We start from the raw sequence: 22,066 nt of genomic DNA, 5'->3' as shown, positions 1-22,066 counted from the left end.
ATTTGAATTTTAAAAAATTTGGTTCCATATAATTTCCCTTTTTTTTTCATAAATAAAGATTTCTATGATGTGGTATTGCTTTATAATAATTCAAAAATTATTCTCCATAATTATAAACTTATATTAATTATATTGATAAGAATTATATCAATTAATTACCACGGTTATAAATTGCTCCACTGAAATAAAAATTTGTACGAGTTGATCCAAAGTTTTGATTCTATATTGTTCTTTTTATGTAATCAATCACCTAAATAAATTGTTTAAAGAAATAAAATATTACATACCAATTCTAATATATCGAGACTTTTGCATTTAATTCTATTTAATTTTTTTTACTTATAATAATAAATTTTAGTGTACATAGTATAATAAAATATGCTTAGTTTTTTAAAAATATGCGCACTTAGTTTTATCTTTAATATTCGTTCTCTCTCTAAATTGTGAAATTAAATAGGCAGAGGTGACTGGTTGAGATCCTGGTTCATCACACCGCTTCTCGATCAGTTATCGATGGATTCCTCTTCCGATAATTTCACCGACGAAGAAGACGACGACGACGAATACTCCACGGATACGATCGCTATCTCCGATCCGCTCCCAGGCTTCTCCGCGAAGCATCTCCCCTCCGCGATGACGGGATCGAACGAGGAGTCCGACGGCGAGATGGATCAGGATAAGATCTTTGCTTCCGGTGGCCCGGTCCTTCGTCCGATGAGTGAGATGGAGCCGGAGGAGGGGTTCGTTCTTCGGGAATGGCGCAGGTGAGACACCTATTTTTTGTTTTATTCGCTCCATTAATAGATGCTTCGATGGTTGGTGAAAGCTATCGATTAGAACATTTGGTATCATGGTACATACGAACTGTCTCAATCATATCTTTTTAGGTAGTGTTTTGAATAGATATGATGGATTACTCAATAAATTTCTTAAGTTTGATGTTGGTTTATTTCTATAGTTCGATTACTCAACGGAAGCCTTTTTAGAGATTCTGGACAAATATTTTTGTGTAAGTTATTATATATCTATCGCCATGAGAATATGGAATCTTTGGGTTCGGGACGAAGCCGAGCGATACATACGAATATACGATCGCGCGCCCCTGTAGTTTTGAAGTTGCAAACTGGTTGGAAATAAGGCTAAGTTCTAAATGAGCCGAGCTGAGCTAACATTGGCTCGCTCGAGCTCTGGCTCAATTAGGCTCGATACTATATATATATATATTAATTTAAGTTGGATGCATAACATTATAATATATTCACACGAATGATTAGGATTTTTATGTTAATTATTTACTGGTTCTGTATTAGATGTGCTAATTTTATATTTTAGGATTTCTATTTTTTTAATTATTTAGCTTTCAGAACTTCTTCTATTATGTATATCGGGCTCGGCTTAGTAAGCCCATCGAGCTATCGAGCCGAGCTTGAGCCTCGTCGAGCTGGAGATGAGCCGAGCTGAGCTTTTCTAATTCAAATCGAGCTCAAGCTGAGAAAATTCAACTCTTGAGCTGATTTGAGCTGAGCTCAGCTCATTTACACCCCTAGCACTTGGAATAGTCAATTTGGTATTCTTTGATTGTTTGAAGCATAGGAAGCGTGATATAGAAGACGATGTGTGAGCTAAAGTTATGATAGCAGTTCTCTTTCGTGTATTCTTTTTTTGTTCCTTTGCAGATGTGAAATGCTGCTACTGAAAATAAATTTGGCAGTGGTTATCTCTTATAACCTTATTCTTGTCATTTATCCATATGCTAGAATTTAGGTTCTGATAAAAAAATCAAACAAGAATTGTCACTAAAGTCGCCAATATTTCATTTTACCAACCCATTAGTGATTGATCAAAGTGTTTCTTGCTGGTTCTGTTTGTTGTTTTGAACGGATAATCTATGGTTATGGCCAATATCAGTGTTAACCATAGAAATAAATATGACAATAAATTACCTACAAATTACTTCCTCGTGTTAAGTTGTAGCCTATTGAAGAGAAAAGTTGTAATCTGTCGGAGGAAGAGACTGAATGCTACTATCACACTTGCAGGCAAAATGATATTATTCTTGAGGAGAAAGAGAGAATGGAAAAGGTGCTCCGCACTGAAATAACCACTGAAGCTGATGACTACAAGCGAGCTTTATATGAGAATAGAATACTGAACCGAGAGACAAACAAGGCCTTGAACAGAGAAAAAGAGAAGGTTTTTTATATAAAAGTTCTCAGTTGTGTTTGATCTGTAACCTCATCAGCACAATTTGCTCAATTATATGTCTTTCTTCTTGGCCCAGATTTTTCTAGCCAATAGGGAAGAGTTCTACGCTAATGCCGACAAGCACTACTGGAAAGCAATATCTGAGCTCATTCCGAATGAGATGGCCAACATTGAGAAGAAGGGGAAGAAAGATAAGGAGAATAAGCCTTCCATTATTTTCATTCAGGGCCCTAAACCTGGCAAGCCAACTGACCTGTCGAGGATGCGGCAGATAGTGTTGAAGCTAAAGCATGCTCCGCAGCTCACCCCAAAGTTCTCACCTCCTGCAGCTGCAGCTGCTGTCTCGTAGCTGAGGTGAAGCACTTCTTTTTGTTCATAATCAGTTGGTCTTCTTGTCTTGCCTCATTTTGTAAAGATCTTTTTATCGAGTTGCATTTCTATCTTTGATGATCTTTTGTATTAGTTTCATTTTATCTCTAGTGCTTGGTCTCTGTAGTGCTCTTTTTCTCTAATCAGGATGTCGATGTGCTTTTACCAGTAGAGATGTCTTCTTATATGAGTGTAAGAACTTGAGAATTTCAATTATGTAATGTGTTTGATGTTTCATGTAAAGCTGGGTTTTCCCCTAAATTTGTATAGAAGGAAATATCATATGTTCTCTATTGAAATGTACAAATGCCACAAGTTTTCCAATTAGATAAATTTACAATTACATCAGGTGCATTTTCTGCACGTTGTCTAATAACTCATGCAATAAACAAATAAATGGCTACATGGAAGAGAAATGCATGCACGACATTCCATCTCCCGGATGGTTAAGACTCAGCACCCTCGGATGTAGGAAATATGAGCACTCATTTCATGGCTGCTATAAATGTCCCCTCACCCCTGCTTACACGCTATCAATGCAACATGATAAAAACATTTCGTGCTTAAACGTGTGGCAGCAGGAGTTGAATTTATTGTCACTTTCTCACATCAGATGTTAATGCATCAAATTGAGCTGAGAGAATTTTTATGGAGGATACGAAGACTTCAAAATGAATAGTATGACACTGGCACTGCGTCCTCTCTTTGTTCATGTGTCACCTTGGAATCATTTCAGTGATTGTAATAGGATTAGACAAGGAAGTATCTGGAGGAGAATTGCTGGAGTTTCTTCCTTTTGGAATTCTGCGTGTACTGGAGGAGCCATCAGTGTATCCCGGCGGTGTCAGCTCGTTCTCGTTGATTCTGATTGGGTTAGACAGCATCTCTACAACCTGCAACATGGATGGCCGGCGTCCAGCTGCCGCCTGGGTGCAAAAAAGGGCTACTTTGGTGTATCTAAGCACTTGCTCTTCCGAGTATTCTTTCAGCACTGGATCCACCAGTTCTTGAAGCCTTCCCTCTTGGTAAAGCTGCCATGCCTGTGAGTTAGCACATTGGATGAACAAAACTTAGAAGGTGTGTGGCAGAGGGTAAAAATTTGAAAGAATATTTTGTAGGAAATGTTTGAAACTTTTGAATCCTATGTAAGGAAAAAAAAAGAAATCACTTGGGTAGCTCCTGAACCTCAGATGTAACCATCATCTGTTCATATTCTAACTGTGGTATTAAGGCAAGGCATCAATATAATTCCCTATGATGTAATGTTCCGTTAGTCAATCTTTCAACCAAAAGATCTCCTCCCTAGTTCAATTTTGTAGAAAAGTTTCTCCTTATATTAGTTAATGCTTGTGAAAATGCCAGTCTCTTTTCTTACCACTCCTTGCGATAAGATATTGCAGGCAAGACTTAAAGAGCCGTAGATGAGCATCTATGCTGAAATGGTCAAATTGTCAACTTTCTAATTAGTCGTATACATTGAATTCCCCAAAACATTCCACAGAACACGTCTATCTACCAAGAAAACAATCAAAAGACATCCTCACAGTACTGACCAGACTAAGTATACTCTTAAGAGTAGTGGAATCCACCTTGGACAGACAAGGATTTGATAACGATGAGTAAATATTTCAAGGAAAATAAATTTTGGGTTGAATCTGATGTACCTGTGATGAAGAAAGCAGCATCATGAAGCCAAAGTTTATCTAATTTTCCTCACTCGTTATTTGACGTACTTCAATTTGGGGCAAATCTTAACTTCCGTAGAAGTTAAAATACCCTACTTTTGCGGTTTCACATTCCTTTTACATAGCCTATTCTATCAAGTGGTCAATGCCCGCTATTGCTCTTGCTCCCTTGGAGCTTCTGTTAGGAGGATGTCCAATAATGCTTGCTGATTTAGCTTACAGCCCAGTAAAATAGAACTCATCACCTTGTTCTCTCCATGATTCCCCAAGTGAATAATTTTGAATACCATCTTATTCACAAGGCCAACAATAGTTAGTGGCCCCATGGAACTGCTTTGCCCATTAATCTTGCTCTCGTATGTATTCTATCCTGTTTGTGAATATACACAGAAAGTTACAAGCACCACTGGCAGAAGACACCAACTTTTTCTAAAGCCTCTGGCTATGATGGAATTATTACTCAAAATCATAAGGTTGTTTTGAAGTGTATGAGGTATCCAATTTTGAAAGTTATTGAATTTTTAAATCTAGCGAATTTATTGTTTACACTAGTAGAAGCAAAGTTCATGGTAATCGAAAAAGGCTGAATGTAAGCCGCAGGATGGAAAGAAGACAACGAGGAAGATCTAAACCATTTTTTTTTATTGAAGATGAGTTTAAGAGAATTAAGAGAATAAAATAAATGGTTTAAAATGGACTCACCCTGTCCAAAAGAAAATTTCCCTCTGAATATAGAGCCTTTGAACTACTTTCTCCGCTGATTATTTCAAGTACAAGGACTCCAAAGCTATATATATCAGCCTTTTTTGTTAATTGGCCATGCAATGCATACTCGGGTGCCAAATAACCGCTGCATGTAATGAACAGATCTAGTTACTGCAAGACAGAAATTATCTGAATTCTATTTCTGTTTAGCAGCAATCTAGGTAGAATAACTTGATAATTTTCAAACATAAATACTTCTTCAAAGCATGCAACGGGTCCATTTTATCCTTCTAATAAACTTGCAAGTTTGCATCCATAACAGAATAAATTTTTGGTAAATTTTTCGAGTTCAGAATGTTTTGTTTCTACAGCTTACGTTGTTCCTGCTACACGGGTACTGATGTGCGTGATATTATCTGGGAACAGCTTAGCCAAACCGAAGTCTCCAATTTTTGGGACGTAATTTCTGTCAATGAGAATATTACTAGCTTTGATGTCTCTATGCACAATAGGTGGTTCCAGCTCTTCATGGAGAAAGGCGAGACCTTTAGCAGTACCCACACAAATTGCTGACCTTATGCTCCAATTCAGTTTACTCGGGTCACTCTTATGACCTGCAAGATGAAAAACTTGGTTGACAAATGTGGAACTGCCAGTTTTTCACTTGAAATTTGAATAGTTGAACTTTTATTCAGGCAAATGTTATAAAATTTTACCTAATAATGCATGATTAATGCTGCTGTTTTCCAGGTACTCATAGACTAAAATTCGGCTATTAGCTTGAACGCAGCAACCTACTAGTTCAACAAGGTTCGGGTGCCTTACATTTGTGATTACATCAATCTCAGTCAAGAATTCCTTAACCCCCTGTCTTGATTCTGCAGAAAGGACCTTTACTGCAACTTCTTCTCCACTTCTAAGGGTCCCCTGACAAATATAAGAAGTAAAAGGAAGTTCGACAAATTAGGGGTTGTAAATATGGAGAGAAATGAGGAAATATCAAGATATACATCTACTTTGCGGCATCTGATATAAGAAAAGATAAGTATATATGTAGACTCAGTTGAAATTCAAGAATCCAGATATCGAAATACCTTGTATACTTTTCCAAAACCTCCCTGACCTATTTTGTTGCCTGGATGAAAATTATCTGTTGCAGATTTCACCTCATCATAAGAGAAAAGCTTTATGTTCTTCTCTGGAGAAAAACCTGAAAAGGAACACGTTAAGGAAAATAAGTATAAGCATAGTATGCTGGTCACAATGGCACCAAACTAGGTGGTCTTTTTACAATAACATCATCAAATTGCAATATGTGTTGAATAAACTTAGACACAATCCAATAAAGAAATTAGACAAGTAAATGCAAAAGAAGGAAACTAATATGTCCGATCAAATTTCTGTATCTTGTTTGGTGACTAATCATCACAATAATTTTGCCAAAATTTCTCACCACCTAGCTCTTCCCGAGGATGAGGACCATTCCTTTTGCTGAAGGCGCCAAAGCAACAGCACCAACTCTCACCCAATTGCATCATGTGGCAGTACGCTAGCTTCCAAAACTATACATATATCACCCACCCGTCTTCAGTAAAAAAAAACGACACACTCTGCAAAGAAGATTAACTTTTCATTACTTTCTGAAAGAATCAATCATCTCAAATTTCGAAAACAGAAATGGTGAAAGCAGTAGATGAAATCAAGATCAAAACTCTTATAATCTTCTACACTTCAGGTACAACTCACTACATTAGAATGCCATCCAATTCCACTTCTCCGCGAGTCATAAAATTCCTTAAATAAGTGCGAAAGATGGTTACAGAGCACAAACAACCGATTACTCCAAGAAAACACGATCAAATTCCGAAGAAAGAAGAACAGATTACAGAAGTGATTAAGACAAAATTAGGTCAAAGAAAGGAAGACATCAGTACCTATCAGATCCAGCTCTCAAGAGCTCGGCCTCCACGTTTCTGCCTAAACCCGAAGCCCGAAGCGATCGAGAAGACGAGAGATTAGAAAGCTAAATCGAGCTCAGCTTCCTTTCCTCTTTCGTCGCCTCTATCGATTGGTAGTAGTTAAATAGTGTGGTGTTGCCGCGTCGGACTTTGGGGAAGGACGAGCTGCTGGTTTTGACAAATAACCACCTAAACTTTGTCCTTATTGTAAATAAAAAGGAAGATGATTGGATTGTTCAGCGTACTTCCTGATAGGTGGCTTTTTGCAAAATGGATCCGTTCGATCGTCCGATGGCACGACAAAACGATGAACTAGGGTCTAGGGATCGTGACGTCCAACAATAGGGGGGATGCAATCATCGAGTCTGGATGTAGGTATTTTGCTTCGACCGGTTACGTGGCAGCTTCAGAGCCCATAAATCAAGACCTTTAAATGTATTATTTTCTTACACTTACATATGTAGGACACCGTGTACAAAGCGGTACTTCGGAAGCTGCAGGTCGTTGGGTGAAATTTGAAACTTATTTTGTTTTGTTGCTACGTATATACATCCATCAATTAACCAACCAAGCTCGTACTAGAGTTGTTAGTTATAACAATCATCTTTAAAAAAATTATTTAATAGTTTAATAATTTAGCTTAACAGCTCGATTTAGTTAATAATAGTTTGGCTAAGTGTGGCCTAAGTATTTTTATATCTAAGGACGGCTAGCTCTTTGTCCGACTTTCAGGTTGATAAATGATTAAAAAAATGCAACTATCCATTTGAAAAAGGCTAACTATGGACTGAACCGGCCGCATGCATGCAGAAAGAATAAAGAATATTTTATTTATTTCATAGCGGAAGAGAGAGAGAGTGTATGAAGGAAATCAGAAATTAATTGAAACTATTATGGTCAAATGTAATATTTCGTGAGCTTCTGGATTATTTTGAATTCTGATATAGTGTTAAGGGTTAAGACTCGTTCCATTTAGTTTGGACTTTTTTTTTTTTTATCGATGCAAATAATACCAGGCTATATATTTTAATTTTTTTAATAAAAATTATGGTACTCCAATGGAAGAAGATGGAATGGAGTTGATGGTTGTGGACTTTTACCTGTTCAAAATTCAATTCTAACCATATGACGATTTGAATTGAGTCGCGACTTATTAGTTGGTCATATCAGGGCGTCCCAATATAAAATGAGACTCCAGCCGGCAGAAATCTTAATGAGAGAAATAATTTATACTTTGGTCCTCTGTAATATGTACTTATTATGCAAACTAATTATATTTAGGGACCTCTAAATAATATTATTTTTAATATATTTTTAGAGTCCTAGCCTAAGAGGGGTTAAAGACGTTCCTCGAAAGTCAAGACAGGAAGGTTTGCACGCTAAATAATAAATCAAATATCTTTTTTCTCATTAATTGTCTCTTAGCGGTGGACTTATCTATATCGTGTTTTTTTTTTATAAATTAAAGAAAAAGGAATAAGAAAGAAAAATAATCCATTATTAGAAACCTGTACACATTTTATTAACGCAAAGAGACCTGGTCCTCCAGCCACAGCCACAATTAAGTCGTACATTCCAACGTTAAAGAAGAAGAAGAAGACATCAACGTTTTAAAAAAGTTCAAAAGAAAAAAAGACCCATCACCACACACCCCGGAGATTATTACATGGTTAAAATATTTAAAAAGCATCAAATTAGACCGAGTCACCCCATCCTGCCCAGTTGGCTGCGCTGCCGACACGTGGCATGGAGTTGATCTTGGAGCAGGTATCGACCTTGAAATTGGCGCCGCACATGACCCCTTCGCTGTCCACCCTCGGCATCGCCTTCATCTTGTTCATGGGATGCTCGAAGCTCTTCAATCCCCCCTCGCTATGGAACATGCACCCTGAAAAGATCCATTTTTGCAAAAAATTTACGTCAATAAGAAGGTCCTATCTGCAAATTTAACTTAAAAACATTTTTTTTAAAAAGAAAAAAGGCCTTATTTTCAGTTTCGTACCAGGAGGGAAAGGAGCGTACGACTTGCCGCATCCGCCCTTGACCACATCCCGCTCGTCGCAGATCACCACCGACCCGTCCGCCCCGATCCCCCAGTACAGCGGCATCGCTCCATCCGAGCTCTGCACGAATCTTAAGGAGTCAACAACGGCCGCATAGAGCTAATATTAATTAATTAACTGATGTAGTAGTAGACGACGTACGAGGGCAGCGAAGACGGCGCCGGAACGGTTGTCGTAGACGACGAAGGAGAAGGAGCCGGATAAGTCGTTGACGACTTGGTCGGCGGGGTAGGGCCCGCGGTCGCGGAGGGTCCGATAGGCCTCGATGACGAGAACGGCTTCGTTGGTGGACTTGGAGCAGAGGCCGTACTGCCGGATGAGGGTGCTCAGGTTGTCGATGCTCCCCACGAACATGCAGTAGATGTCATCGATGCTGCAGAATAGCCTGCAATAAAATATATAATTAATTCGCTATATCATATGCCCTTCAAAAGCTCCTTAAATATCTCTGAAACCCTCCAAAATTTATATTTTATATAATATCCTTGGCACATTTATTGTTTAAGAATGGTGAAATCTTACGCATTTCATTTATAAAATAATAAAGATGGCTCTCTCTTACTTAATAGCAGTATTTATGTATGGATATTTTCCTACTTACTTTGTGATGACTGTTATGTTAAAATCTATAATATTTAGTAGATGAAGTAACAAAGATGACCTTATTTAAGAACACACATATTTTTATTTTATTATAATAAAATAGATCAAAATTTAATTGTTGGTTTTAACTTTAATTGATGCCCATTGAAAGTACTAGCGTTTCATTTCAACGGGTATATATATATATACACACACACACACACACACACAAAATAAATAAGGGATTTTAGGTAGGCATATATGGACAAAAATCCTTTTATTAAGTATTTTTATTTTAAAGTCCTCAAAGTAGTCTGAAAAGATCAATAAAAGATGGCCATTGCGATCGCAGGTCCTAATCATCACTTAATATCATCTCGGATGCTGCAAATTTCTACTCATCAAAGCATTTCAAGTACATTTCGAGATACCAAATACCGAATGTAACTAGTCGTAAAAAAAGTACCTTTGGTGGCGGGAGGGTTGGCGGGAATGGGGGCCGACGCAGGCGAGGGCGGCGCCGCCGCTGAAGGTGGCGGAGAAAGAATCGACGGGGTGGGCGGCGTAGAAATCCCTCAGGATCTCATCGGGATTCTTGGGCTGGCGGCGGGCGGAGCCCGGCTTGCCGGAAGGGATGTTGGAAGACGACTCGGGGCTAATAAGCTCCTGAGGAGGGTGAGCGAATTGCTTGTGGAATATAGCTAACATCTTTAAGCAGTAAGTAAGCACTAAGCAGAGAGATCAAATGGAAATGGGAATGGAATAGGCTTATGGTAGACTGATAAGGGTATATATATATATTTAATTGCTATATGGATAAAGATAGTGGATAAGGATCGTCGCTTCCCAGATGGATCTGATGACGCTGCAGGTGAGCTTACCTCTACTTATACCTACACTTTGGATTCTCTCATCAGCTACTAGCAAGAGAGGGGGAGAAGCGACGTGTGAGTTAAACCGTGGTCTGAGGTAGATTAGTCTTACCGTGGGTTGAGGATAGGTTCTCGAGAGGCAGCCGGTCTTATCCGTTGACGGAGATCCACGTTGCTACCCACGGTTTGCGAGGAGGAAAGCCCACCGAATGGGGACGCCACGTCACCCCTGACAAGCTCACGTGGACTAACCGTAGCGTGGGGGCCACATCAGCACGTTTCGATCCTTCGCAGCGTGCGAAGGGTGCCATGCTCTCTTTTCATTCCCATTTCCAAAGGAGTGGTTGGGGGTCCCACATTTAGTTCTGGATTCGGATAAGGTAGCCTTGTCGTTCACACGTCACCGTTGCAACGTGGCGGCGAGCTTCCGAATTTTTGACCAAACTAGCCCTCTCCAGAATTTCATCTACCAAAATAGATCGTACCCTAGGATGACCATGAAAAATGTTATACATTAGATAGTATTTTATCTAAAAGCACTAAAAAGTTTAATGTCTTTTTCTGATATAAAGTCACAAGTATGATTAATTAATATTTTTATTATATTAATTTATAGATATACACGATGAATCAGTTGATATTTATAATTAATCTTATCAATATTTTCTTTTGTTAATTTTAAAAATATGAACTTTGAACTAGTTAACATTTCCATTTAAAAAGTAAAATTTCAGCATTTTACTGTATAGGAAAACAAACCTTTTTGTTGGTACTAAATTTAAGGGACTAATCTATTTTAATAAATAAGATTTGTGAGAGGGCTAATTTGGTCAAATACCCTGAGCTTCCACTATATATGAACGGACTTGGATTAGGTTAAAAAAAAAAAAGAGAGAGAAAAATAATAACTTAAATGGATGAGCCTTTTAAGTTCCATCCTAATCATTTAGGATGATAAGGATTATCCTGGATAAAGTATTTCTAATTCTGCAAGTTGTGCTTTATCTTATCCCACCACCTTATCCTTTAAAAGAGCTTTGGATCAAATTACAATAAACGTGGATGCACGTCGCCAGAGTCGGAGTGGGGAAGGATTCTCTACTTCTCAAGATCTGGTAAATAAAATTTTACTGTAAGTTTTATATGGCTTCCTTCTCTCTCTTGTTCCTTTCCTCGTAAATGGCGAGAGGTTATAATTTGTTCATAGAAAAGCTCACTTCTGAAAACCAACACAAACTTGGTGAAGAAACCTATGATGAGCTATCAACACTTGACTACTATGGGATGCATCCAAAGGAAGAAATAAAAAGTTATTTATGAAGCAAACATCAGACATTCCAAGCATCGCATACCATAGCAAAAACCATAGCAATCACTGGAGCGAATATTGGTAGAACCAAATATTTGATTACTCCAAAGATATTTGCTTCAAATATCATTAACCATCTACAAAATAGCACAACACTCGGTGCAAATATTTCGATGGCTTAGATATTTAGTACAGTGAGTCACATATTTCTTCATAATCATACAAATTGTACTTTATAAGTGCAATTTAGTCCTAATGCCTTTGCTGTTCATGATAGTCATGCGTGCCTGGAGTAACTTTCCAGTTCAATAACAGATCTAACATAGATACCGAAAGTAATTGGAAGACGGGCCGAAAAAGTTTTCAGGAATTTGATAAGCTGATGTCTGATTACTATACAATGGAAACATGTAGAACAGTGGCACAAACAAGCAAGGGTAGCAGAATCTTCTTAAACCGCTGTTACTGCCCCATAATCTCCACTTAAAAATTTGTCTTCAGGGTAATAAGCAGCGGAAACAACATTTTCCCCAAATTTTCTTCCATGGAGAGCAGCCTTTGCTCTTGACGAGCCTGTGGCGTCAGAGAACTCCAAGAATACCTGGAGGTATAGAAAAAGAAATCATACAACATGAGATGTTTATAACTTTATATGGTCATCATTCTGTATAAGCAAACATCAAGCAATTTTTTTATGAACAAAGAAATCATACAACATGAAATGTCAACAACCATAGAAATAAATTATAGGAGAAGGGGATAGAAAAGCAGAAGCTGCATCTTTACCTTTCCAACTCCAGGAATCGCATCTCCTGTCAAACTAGGACGAGGTATGACAACATTGACCAATTGACCTGCAGTTTTCAGAAAGAAAACAAGAACAAGTTTAGCCTAGCTATTAATGTCTTCACATCACAAGGAACTACATAAACTCAAAGAAAACTCGTTTAACACAGAAAATATCAGAACATCAACTTCATATACAGTCAGATTATTGCTAAATAAAGAATATTGAGAACCAGTAAATCATGTGCTTACCAAACTTCCCACTTTCCTCTCTCATATCTTCTAATATTTCTTCATATTCCTCATCATTTCTCAGTTCATCCATGGATACCACCTTAAACACACATTCCAGAGAAAATGAAGCATAGAGTTAAAGGATTTCAATTTTCATAAAGAAAAAGGTTAACGAATTTTAATTTCTCAATGACGACCTATAGCACGCCGTTCTTAAATCCATTCTATGATCCCAAGAAACAGCAAAATGACATAAGAAACTGTCCATGTCATGCACATAAGCATTCAGGATTGAATGAATATGCAGCTCTATAAAAATGGAGACAAATTGAAAAGCAAAATGATCCTTTTGTCTGTTTGGCATAAAAAAGTTATTCTATTAGCTAATACTTTTGACTCTTTTCCACTCAAAGATCAGCCCTCTGTCTCTGTTTTCATGTTGCAAATCTTTGGAGACAGATGTCAGAGGGGCTTTCTGCTTTCCTTATATTGTATTCATTGGTTATCCAATTTAAGCCCAAAGACATTTGAGAGTGCAAGCACTGTGGGTTGAGAATACCTCACTCAAGCATACAACTTTAGTTGGAGATGCTACAGAAAGCAGCAACCCAGATCCTGGAAAAGGTAGGCCACCTCCAACTTGCAAAGCAATTTTCTAAGCACAGAAACTTCCAGTCAATTGTGAAATAACTTAAAAGAGAACTGGCAAGTTTTACATGCTACTTGGTTAGTCGCATTACCTGCGTAGCTATATGTTGTTGGGCCTGCTGCAATATCCATTCTTGCTCTGGTTTGGTTTGTCCCATACTGTGTATAAATTAGATGAGGTAGCATGCTTAAGATATATATATATACAAGAATATATGTCCACTTGAGGAAACAAGCCCATATCAAGACAGGAAAAAGAAGAGAGAAATCAAAAGAAACAAAAGATACACTATCCAGTGAGCATGCAAGTATGCAAGACGAACCTAGCAGTAGCACGGCGTACAGTAAGCGTTTTGTCACCCATTTTAAGACCATTAAGTGCAGCACAAGCAATGTCAGTAACAGCAGGATCCTGAGATGCCAAGTGGGCTTGCAGTCAGTAAAACAAGGTCGAATGAGAGCAAAGATGCCTATCAACAAATCTTTCGATCTATATTACCTGATAAACACAAAAACCATAACCTTTGGGGTTTCCTGTATCCCTATCTTTAACTATGTCGAATCCACGTAGAGGACTGTAATAACAATGACATCACCAAATAATAGCAGTGAATTTAGAAAAAAAAAACTGCAATACCAGAAGCCTCCAAAACAAACCACTTCTCTCTCAATTTTATTTCATAATTAAGAAAGACTGGCGTAGGGACTCATCATGGAAATCAAATAAAATGACATCAACATCTCTGCCTTCCAGAAAGATTCCTAACTAGAAAGATGAATGAAGAGACTACTTTTGAACTTATACCCAAAGGATTCGAGTAACTCCCGAATTTGTGAATCTGTGAAATAGTATGGCAGACCACCTACAAATATCCTGTCAGGTCCCTCTGCTCCACCAATTGCACTGCACACGAGAAACAAAGTAAAAAACTTCAAAGTCGATTTAATGGATCCAGGAAGGTATTGTGTCTTCTTTTTCTGTGTCTAACAAATACAATTCTCGCAAGGAAGAATCAAGAAAAATGGAAGGGGAACATATTGATGATATTAGAACCAACAAACAGTCAGTAAGAACTTTAACTTTTTCTAGATTATTACATATAGTAAATCCTTTAATATTACTAGCCTTGAAATATAACCAAGATAATTCCAACACAAATGAAAGCAAAAACACACTATCAACATATTTTCTAGTAAAGATGGATCATTCGACGCATACCCAGGAGTGAGGCCAACAGCAGCTAAATTCAGATGAGGACTAGGTTGACTAGGTCCAAGTGTTGCAGCCAAAGAAGGGTTGTAATCAGTAGGCCTTCGGACCCTCACTGAAACACCCTATCAAAACATCAAGAGGTCTCTTGCATTAGTGAAAAGGAATAGTTGCAATAGCAATTTTTGCATATATATAGCAAGATGGACCATAAAAAAGTGAAGAGCAGCAAACAATATTTCAATATTTATTTCCACATGTATATGTGCATATAGAAGATACGATGTTGGGAACTAACAAATAACGGATGCACAAATTAAGAATGTTTCTGTGTGCATGTGCGTGTGTCTATAATACACAAATTAAGCATCAAACAACTAGGAAATAACATCTGGAGAAGTCAAGTGGCTTGAGAGGAAGGGGATGGCCAAAGCAAAGTTAACATGAAAGTTAGAAATGACATGATTTCAGTTAGATCCATATAGTATACCCTAGATATATGTATATAATTATATACATATATAGAATATTACATAATTTTGAAGCAGGTAACATGTCATTCCATTCAAAATAACATCTAGACCAGCTAGCATGTTAGGTCAAGCAGGAAGAACAACGAGAATTTGTTAGAATAGAAATTCCAAGCTAGGAGCTAGGGACAAGTGAAATTAAAAGACAGGTGTATGGCATGAAAACATACCTCAAATATTATCCCGTCTAATGCCATTGCATTACTTGCTTCTTCTACTGACCTCATTTCCACAAAAGCGAACTTCTTTTCATGATTTATATACACATTGACAACAGCATCACCTAAAAAACAAAATATATCAACCAGATTTAATCTTTCTTAGCATAAAAGTTAGCACAATCTATATATAAAAAGAAAAACTATGTGGAGGTTTGGCACCTCTAACATCATTTGACAACAACAAGATGTAGAAATTAAAAAACTACATGCAATAAAGTAGTAGTAAATTCTGATACCAAGAGTCGAGGGTAAAAGACGACATTGTAAATTAACACACATCTACAATTCTACACTCACAGAATTAGCTAAACAGAAAAAAAAAAATAGCCTGCAGGGCATTGCTAATTATTTGATGGATGGCTTCCTGCAAACTATATGTGGTTATTAGTACACATGCTGGACGCATGAAGTATACATCCAGTGTGAAGTCTCAATTGGATGATTTTGAAGAATACAAGCCTTTTGGCCAGTGTTCAAGAATGGAATCTTCAAAATCAGAGGTTTGGCCAGTGGAAAACTAGCAAAACAGGTAGAGATTACAAAAACCTAAATTAATGAATAATAAATAAACACGCACCTGGACCAGTGTTTCCTCCTATAGCAGTCATAATATGGCTGAAAAATGTAGCAATTGTCTGTTGAGAAGGCCAAAACAAGATCACGTTAGCAGTCACATGTGATTGGCCAGTAAAAGACATCTTGAACGCTTCATTAATCGACAACGTAATTCAAATATTTAAATAACAGATGTTACATGTAGCAAAAATAGGAACCTACTGCTTATTACACAAGCCACAATTTGCTAGGGAGATGTTACTAAAAATAGAAAAAATTGGTATTTCTTGCAAGAATATTTTGATCCTATAAAGCATGTGTCTGGAAAATGTCATGCAAGTCCCAAACAAGCAATTCTCCTTGTCCAATATTCCATGGCATTCTTCAACCAAATTATATGGAGGGTAAAGTCCATGTCAGTTGTTCTAGAAATAGGAAGGCAAAATGACAGTCAGTAGTGCAGCAACAATGTAGGACAAGCTGGGACAGGACTTGGTTATTCAATGTAGAGGGATACTTAGTCTTATCAAGTTTGGACTTGATTAATCATGTGCTAACAATATTGTAGCCAATAATTCAGACAATTATGAATTTGAAAATTCTTGTTTGGTAATATTACTGTGTAATATTACAAATTAATCAAGAGAAGTTTAAATCAAATCCCAGGTGTCTGAGTAAGTTAAAGAAGCTATCAATGAAAACAAAGTCCAACCGAAATAGCACCTGCTCATTTGACATGGGTGGAAGACCTCCAACATATACACGCCGAGCATGCCTCGTTGCCTAATTGATGTAGGTGAAATAAAGTTTAAAAACTGACACAAATATGAAATATTAGAACCTTAATGAAGAGTAACATACCTGTTGAGTCATTGTCTGTGCTGGTAGCAGTGAAATTGGAGCGAACTGTAATGAATGATACAGGATGGTCAGACAACTCCGGCATAATATAAGAGGAAAAAGTATCTAAATGAGAAGCGATACATGTTTATCAGAATACCTGTTGGGGGTTTGCAAAAGGCAGGATGGAAGCAAAATTTCCGGTTACAGGTTGAGCAATGCCAGGCACCTGCCCTGCATAACAGAAGGGTGGAATCCGTATATATGTATTGAGGAAGAGGGAGCATGTTGCTAATAAGACTTTGGAAACACATTTCCTAATAATGTATTCATCTTCCAGCAAAAATGGTGAGAGTTATGCATGAATACATGATATGGGCTTGCATAAACAGAAGAAATACAAGAAATAAATCCATCACTCTACTTGCTGAGTATATATTTGTAGGTCTACCAAATGCCAACAGTTCCCGGTTGAAGGCGAACAAGATCCAGCAATTAGTGCACTGTTTCCTTGTTGAACACAAAATCTACAGCAGTCATGCCTTTGGGTAGCACCATGGGACATGTAACCCAGCATTGCCTTCTTACCCATATGAAAACAGTCACAGACAGAACAACAAACAACAGCCAAAACACAACAATGATCTTCAGTTTCCATATGAGATGATTAAGATAATATAATTCAAAAAGAAAAGAAAATAGAAGATACACAAGCTGATGGATCATAGAAAGAGCAAGCATACGAACTCTGACACTAACACTAATCTTGTAGAGGCGAAGCAACTCAATTCAATTGCATAGAATACGTTCTAACCTGCAACCATAGCACCAGGCATCATAGGAGCGCCAAGAGGAGCCATGTCAAAACCACTTGCTCGTTTACTGTAAAAGAAAATGTAAATAGTACACAGAAAACAAATTAGGCAACTAAACTATAACTTATATAGAAATTTTAGTCTAGCAACACTTTCAGGGAATTCACAACAATGTGATAGCAAACTTAAACTTCACTTTATCCTTGTCAAAATTTTGTGGCACTTTCAAGACAAGTATATGTGTGTCCTTCATAACTAACTCCAAGTATCAAATTGATAAAGATTTGCATCTAAATCATGAAGTTTCAACATGGGATAGTAACTTCAAAATTTTCCAGAAGCTTATCATTCCACAAATACATGCAGTATAAAGAAGGATCTTTCTAGTGCGGTTCCTGTGGAAACAGAATGCAGGTGATCAACTCTCACTGTGTCCTTTCCCACTACCAAAACCAGAAAATTAGTTGCTATTGGATGTTTAGTTTTGATAACTAATAAACATAGATACATAATAATGACCCATAATATTTGTGCTTTAAACTGCAACAAATAGAAAGATGATATACAACTTGCTATGAAATTTACATAGGGTACCAATTTGGAGATATTAATAACTTCAAAGTGCCTAATAATGAGGGTTTGCATCCTTTCTAGTTAAAATTGTTATCATGAGAAATTTCCTTTGAAATAGCTTACTCCATTCAATTATATAAATTATTTACAAAAGCCTTCCCTGCATTTACCCATCAGAGTTGTCATGCCAGACCAATGATCTAATTAGTGATCTCACGCATGCTAATATCTTGATGAATTGCAAGGGCAATCCATAGAAGATATGCCCACACCAAAAATCTAAATGTAAAACGTTTTGCCTATATTTATAGCCGAACTCTAAGCAGCCTTCAAGATTGTCAATGATTTATGTTATGCATCAAATGTGAAGGTGGTGAAAAGTTGGATGTAACAATGACAGACATGACAACTTCGACAGCATTATTTAGGTCCAAGGTTTGGCTGCACAAGGTTATAATTAAGCAGAGGTATAAGGAAAAGGTAATCCAACAGTTGCTATCTTTTGGTTTAAAGGAGCATTACCAAGAGAAGGTATTAACTATCAGGACTCCATCTAGTTGTTTTATTCTAGTACAAGGTCCACAAAAAAAAAAAAAAACAGAAGAAAACTGTCACTGCATTCTTCTATCACCATCAGCATATTGTCATGTTCCACATTATTGGCACCCAACCCTTTCTGGTCCTTCAGCATGTGCTTTCTGCCATCCAAACATTGACACTATCACATGTTATTTCTAGTCACGTCCTGGTGCCATCTTAAAACTTAACTCTTTTTTTACACCAACTAAGTACTCATAAAAGGTGATTGCACCTGGATAGTATTATAGAAGCAGCATGCAGAAACATAAAAAAGCATGCATATTCATAAAATAGGAACCACTTTTAGTCTAGTATACAAAAAAGTTGCAATAGAAAAGCTTTAGGTATTGTCCGATAGCAGAGACTGAAGTTTCCTGAATGAGGCTAAACTGCAAGAAAAGGAAATGGTAACATTACCTTCTAGAAGGAGAACGAGAGCTTGATTTAGATCGCCTTCGTGATTTATCCTTTGAGCGAGAGCGTGACCTATGTTTAGGTGTTCTCCTATTACGGTCATAATTCCGATGTCTAGAGGCAGAGAAGGCAGTTAGACATTTACATAAATAATGCCTATTGTTTTGATACAGGATTACAATGAAGTATGTAAAAAACAACTACTAGTCCCGTACTTCACTGAAATAATTCCGCCTCCAGTGTACTGAAGAAAAAAAGATTAATGCTAATCTTTAAAAATGCAGTGATATAACAATATAAAGGAGTTAGTTACCACAAGGGAAAACATGAATGGGCAGAGCATTAGGTTACAACATTATACATCCAAGAGAATAGAAAATTAATAATTTCTGAAATTAGAAGTAAATCAAAGTCCTGCACTTTATCAGCATGCATTTGAAAAATATAAAAGCATCAGCATACCATATCCATGAGCACATTGACATGGATACACTTACATGCATGTGTAGATATATGAATATATATATGTAATTAGCAATGGGAAAGAATAGTTTTACAGACAAAATATCTTCACATAGCAACCAGTAAGAAGCATGACAAGGATGAAGAATAAAGATCTTAACAAAGTTAAAACAACAACAAGATAAGGTGATCATATCAGAAGATATACTACCTAAAGCCTATAATAAAATTTACCGATCATTATCACCACCATGACGGAAATTATATTCATCAGTTCTATCTTTTCCTTTTCCATCAGTGTTTCTATCCCTCTGATGGTCTCGATGATGCCAATCCCGGGCTCTTTCACTATCTGTATTGCGAGCTCTCCCTGTATCTCGATCACGATCTCTTTCGTTATTTCGAGATCGATCCATGTCTTTATCTGGAACTCTATCTCTTCCCCTACCTCGATCTCTCTCCCTCATCTTGACTTCTCTTTTACAGTCAGAAGAACTTTTTTTCTGGAAACAATAGGCTTAAAGTGAGAAAAATCAAGTATTAATGATTTACACACAAAGTAAATGCAATCAGGAGAGAAACGAAGATTTGAATAGAAGAGGACACTAGTAAAGTTGCAATCTCTATGTAGTGTATTTCCATTTAATGATCTTATCCAAATACCAGAAGGAAAATGTTACTAACCTAATATCTTGCGCTCTGCAAGAACATCTAAATATCAGGTGTCTAAGTGACTGGGTCTCTATGACTAGTACATCTTTTTAACACATCTGCATTAACATCTACAATTTTTACTTTTTCATCCAGATCAAGCATTTTTTTGAACCAAACAACCCTACTGTCTTGGAAAATCACTCGTAACGTCGGTTTACAACAAACAACTTCAATTGAGTACTTCCTTCCACAGCAGATGTTAAAAACTTAATAAATTCCTTCACAAAAAATAATCTCCTAACAAGAAACATTACAAATCTACAAACCGAAAATCATATGACTCAGCACCAAGATCGAATCGTCTACACGAACGAACTACATCAAGGAGAGACCTTCCCTCGCCTAATCAATTTGCCCTAGAAACAACCAATCTGCCGCAATGTTCTGGATTCTCTAACACGAAATAAGCATCAGAGGCAAGGGCGGAGGGGGGAGGGCGATTGAAGAGAGATCGACCGGAGAGAGATGTGATGTCTTTACCTCCGACTCCGACGGCAGCGCGACAGCCACTTCTTCCCTTCTTTTGCCACGAGAAGAACAACCGCAAGAGTTGTAACCCTCGCTCTCTCGATAACCTTCGAGAACGGACACGGAATCAACGGGTCACCACACCGGAGCAAATTGTATAACTAAATGTACCTCACTCGGAATCACTTGTAAACCCCCTAAAAATCAAAAGGAAATTTTACACATAAAACTTTCAAAGTTTTATAACTACCTGCTGCATTCTTCAAAATATTATAATCAAATATTTTATAATTATCATTCTATTAGTTAGGTTTCTTGTATAAATTATTTAAATTGATTTCAAAGCTAAAGTATTTTATTAGTTATTTGTATCTGTTTATTAATTATAATAATAATCTTTTAAGAATCTTTCATAACATGGTATTTTGATCATTTCGTTAACATGACAAAAAAATTTAACATTTTCATTTTAGTCAAAATATAATGACTAATTCCGTAAAAAATATTATACCGAGAGTAAAATAATTTTACACATAAATAAAAGAAAATAAAATATATTTAACTCCTTTTCTTATCACATTCCCATTGACCAACTTAACTATTCCATACAAATTAGCTATCAATCTAGCTCGGTGTTCACAACTAATTCATGTTTGGTTTGAAATGTTATTTGATATCAACTCTCTCGTCTAAGATTCGAGCTCAAAAATATAAATGAGCAGAACATGCACAAGGCTTAGCTCGCTTATATTCCGCTTGATATAATATATACATAGATATTAAATTTAGATTTTTAGGTATTCTAATAGTCGAAAATTAAATACTAGTTATTGATATTCTAGCTATTAGATTGAGAATAATGATTAGATGTTTAGCTCCATAAACTTATTATTTAACTCTAGCTAGTTGAGCTATGCTAAGAACGAGCTTGACTTAGCTAGACGATTTCAAACAAGCTGAACACGAGTTAGACTTGAATTCTTTTTTAGTTGATCTATAATTTTCGCTAATTTTTTAAGTATGCTAGTGTCTTTTTTTTTTTAATCATTCATAAGTCTAAAAGCTAGATATGGGCATGATAAATGGCCAACTCCCTCTAGATACAAAGGCACTTAGACTCTACTAAATTTTTAGCTGCCTAGTTTAGGCTTCAAGTTATATGCGTCGTCAAATAATTATCTAAACCAGACGTCGCCAAGACCTGCTACAAGCTATCATACTGCCAAGTAGGGCTATCAAGCTCGACAAGTGGCTTGGGCTTGACTTGGG

General features: G+C 37.0%; 4 protein-coding genes across 8 annotated transcripts; 1 reads left to right on the top strand and 3 right to left on the bottom strand.

The window, feature by feature from the left end:
• The first annotated feature begins 400 nt into the window (after window positions 1–400).
• Window positions 401–2,873, top strand: LOC140780436 (clathrin light chain 1-like). Its single transcript, XM_073125998.1, has 3 exons — window positions 401–764; window positions 2,040–2,193; window positions 2,282–2,873. Exons 1-3 carry the CDS (start codon window positions 514–516, stop codon window positions 2,552–2,554), a joined length of 678 nt encoding a protein of 225 aa, XP_072982099.1. The 5' UTR covers window positions 401–513; the 3' UTR covers window positions 2,555–2,873.
• Window positions 2,836–7,067, bottom strand: LOC140780435 (putative serine/threonine-protein kinase). 3 transcript variants are annotated; one of them, XR_012107512.1, is made up of 8 exons: window positions 6,899–7,034; window positions 6,418–6,574; window positions 6,059–6,174; window positions 5,681–5,891; window positions 5,341–5,578; window positions 4,962–5,109; window positions 4,239–4,629; window positions 3,130–3,614 (listed from the first exon to the last, which is right to left on the bottom strand). XR_012107512.1 is itself a non-coding variant. In XM_073125996.1 (7 exons), the coding sequence occupies exons 2-7, from the start codon at window positions 6,500–6,502 to the stop codon at window positions 3,291–3,293; spliced, it is 1,122 nt and encodes a 373-aa protein (XP_072982097.1). In that variant the 5' UTR covers window positions 6,503–6,574; window positions 6,899–7,067; the 3' UTR covers window positions 2,836–3,290. The 3 variants fall into 3 exon arrangements, 2 of the variants coding, with proteins under 2 accessions (XP_072982097.1, XP_072982098.1); XM_073125996.1 differs by lacking the exon at window positions 4,239–4,629 and having other exon boundaries at window positions 2,836–3,614; window positions 6,899–7,067; XM_073125997.1 differs by lacking the exon at window positions 4,239–4,629 and having other exon boundaries at window positions 2,836–3,614; window positions 6,421–6,574.
• A 1,352-nt stretch (window positions 7,068–8,419) lies between these two features.
• Window positions 8,420–10,374, bottom strand: LOC140802156 (stem-specific protein TSJT1-like). The gene is made up of 4 exons (XM_073157603.1): window positions 10,034–10,374; window positions 9,127–9,370; window positions 8,925–9,045; window positions 8,420–8,810 (listed from the first exon to the last, which is right to left on the bottom strand). The coding sequence occupies exons 1-4, from the start codon at window positions 10,273–10,275 to the stop codon at window positions 8,617–8,619; spliced, it is 801 nt and encodes a 266-aa protein (XP_073013704.1). The 5' UTR covers window positions 10,276–10,374; the 3' UTR covers window positions 8,420–8,616.
• Window positions 10,375–11,815: 1,441 nt separating this feature from the next.
• On the bottom strand, window positions 11,816–20,956 carry LOC140792209 (splicing factor U2af large subunit B-like). Of its 3 annotated transcripts, XM_073143065.1 has the most exons (18): window positions 20,810–20,956; window positions 19,850–20,118; window positions 19,157–19,267; window positions 17,587–17,654; window positions 16,933–17,006; window positions 16,794–16,838; window positions 16,656–16,715; window positions 15,955–16,012; window positions 15,327–15,439; window positions 14,636–14,751; window positions 14,222–14,320; window positions 13,916–13,991; window positions 13,740–13,828; window positions 13,509–13,575; window positions 13,328–13,423; window positions 12,787–12,868; window positions 12,535–12,602; window positions 11,816–12,349 (listed from the first exon to the last, which is right to left on the bottom strand). In XM_073143065.1, exons 2-18 carry the CDS (start codon window positions 20,080–20,082, stop codon window positions 12,200–12,202), a joined length of 1,605 nt encoding a protein of 534 aa, XP_072999166.1. In that variant the 5' UTR covers window positions 20,083–20,118; window positions 20,810–20,956; the 3' UTR covers window positions 11,816–12,199. The 3 variants fall into 3 exon arrangements, with proteins under 3 accessions (XP_072999166.1, XP_072999176.1, XP_072999171.1); XM_073143075.1 differs by lacking the exons at window positions 17,587–17,654; window positions 19,157–19,267; window positions 19,850–20,118; window positions 20,810–20,956 and adding an exon at window positions 17,224–17,286; XM_073143070.1 differs by lacking the exons at window positions 17,587–17,654; window positions 19,157–19,267; window positions 19,850–20,118; window positions 20,810–20,956 and adding an exon at window positions 17,197–17,259.
• Between the last annotated feature and the right edge of the window lie 1,110 nt (window positions 20,957–22,066).

This window comes from Typha latifolia, chromosome 1 (assembly GCF_019914945.1).
Source record: "Typha latifolia isolate L0001 chromosome 1, TyphaL0001v2, whole genome shotgun sequence".
NCBI lineage: Eukaryota > Viridiplantae > Streptophyta > Magnoliopsida > Poales > Typhaceae > Typha > Typha latifolia.
The sequence above is the reverse complement of the archived record's forward strand: the minus strand, read 5'-3'. Positions and strand labels throughout refer to the sequence as shown.

Excerpts from the sequence above, each read along its gene's own strand:
- LOC140780436 (XM_073125998.1), top strand. The coding sequence starts at position 514 with ATGGATTCCTCTTCCGATAATTTCACCGACGAAGAAGACGACGACGAC. Across the intron at positions 765-2,039 it reads GTTCTTCGGGAATGGCGCAG|GCAAAATGATATTATTCTTG; the intron begins GTGAGACACCTA and ends TCACACTTGCAG. Across the intron at positions 2,194-2,281 it reads TGAACAGAGAAAAAGAGAAG|ATTTTTCTAGCCAATAGGGA; the intron begins GTTTTTTATATA and ends TTCTTGGCCCAG.
- LOC140792209 (XM_073143065.1), bottom strand. The coding sequence starts at position 20,082 with ATGAGGGAGAGAGATCGAGGTAGGGGAAGAGATAGAGTTCCAGATAAA. Across the intron at positions 16,013-16,655 it reads CACCCATGTCAAATGAGCAG|ACAATTGCTACATTTTTCAG; the intron begins GTGCTATTTCGG and ends CCTTCTCAACAG. Across the intron at positions 13,992-14,221 it reads GAGTTACTCGAATCCTTTGG|TCCTCTACGTGGATTCGACA; the intron begins GTATAAGTTCAA and ends TTGTTATTACAG.
- LOC140780435 (XM_073125996.1), bottom strand. The coding sequence starts at position 6,502 with ATGATGCAATTGGGTGAGAGTTGGTGCTGTTGCTTTGGCGCCTTCAGC. Across the intron at positions 5,892-6,058 it reads GTTTTGGAAAAGTATACAAG|GGGACCCTTAGAAGTGGAGA; the intron begins GTATTTCGATAT and ends TATATTTGTCAG. Across the intron at positions 5,110-5,340 it reads ACCCGTGTAGCAGGAACAAC|CGGTTATTTGGCACCCGAGT; the intron begins GTAAGCTGTAGA and ends CATTACATGCAG.
- LOC140802156 (XM_073157603.1), bottom strand. The coding sequence starts at position 10,275 with ATGTTAGCTATATTCCACAAGCAATTCGCTCACCCTCCTCAGGAGCTT. Across the intron at positions 9,371-10,033 it reads CAACCCTCCCGCCACCAAAG|GCTATTCTGCAGCATCGATG; the intron begins GTACTTTTTTTA and ends ATTTTATTGCAG. Across the intron at positions 9,046-9,126 it reads GCGCCGTCTTCGCTGCCCTC|AGCTCGGATGGAGCGATGCC; the intron begins GTACGTCGTCTA and ends AGATTCGTGCAG.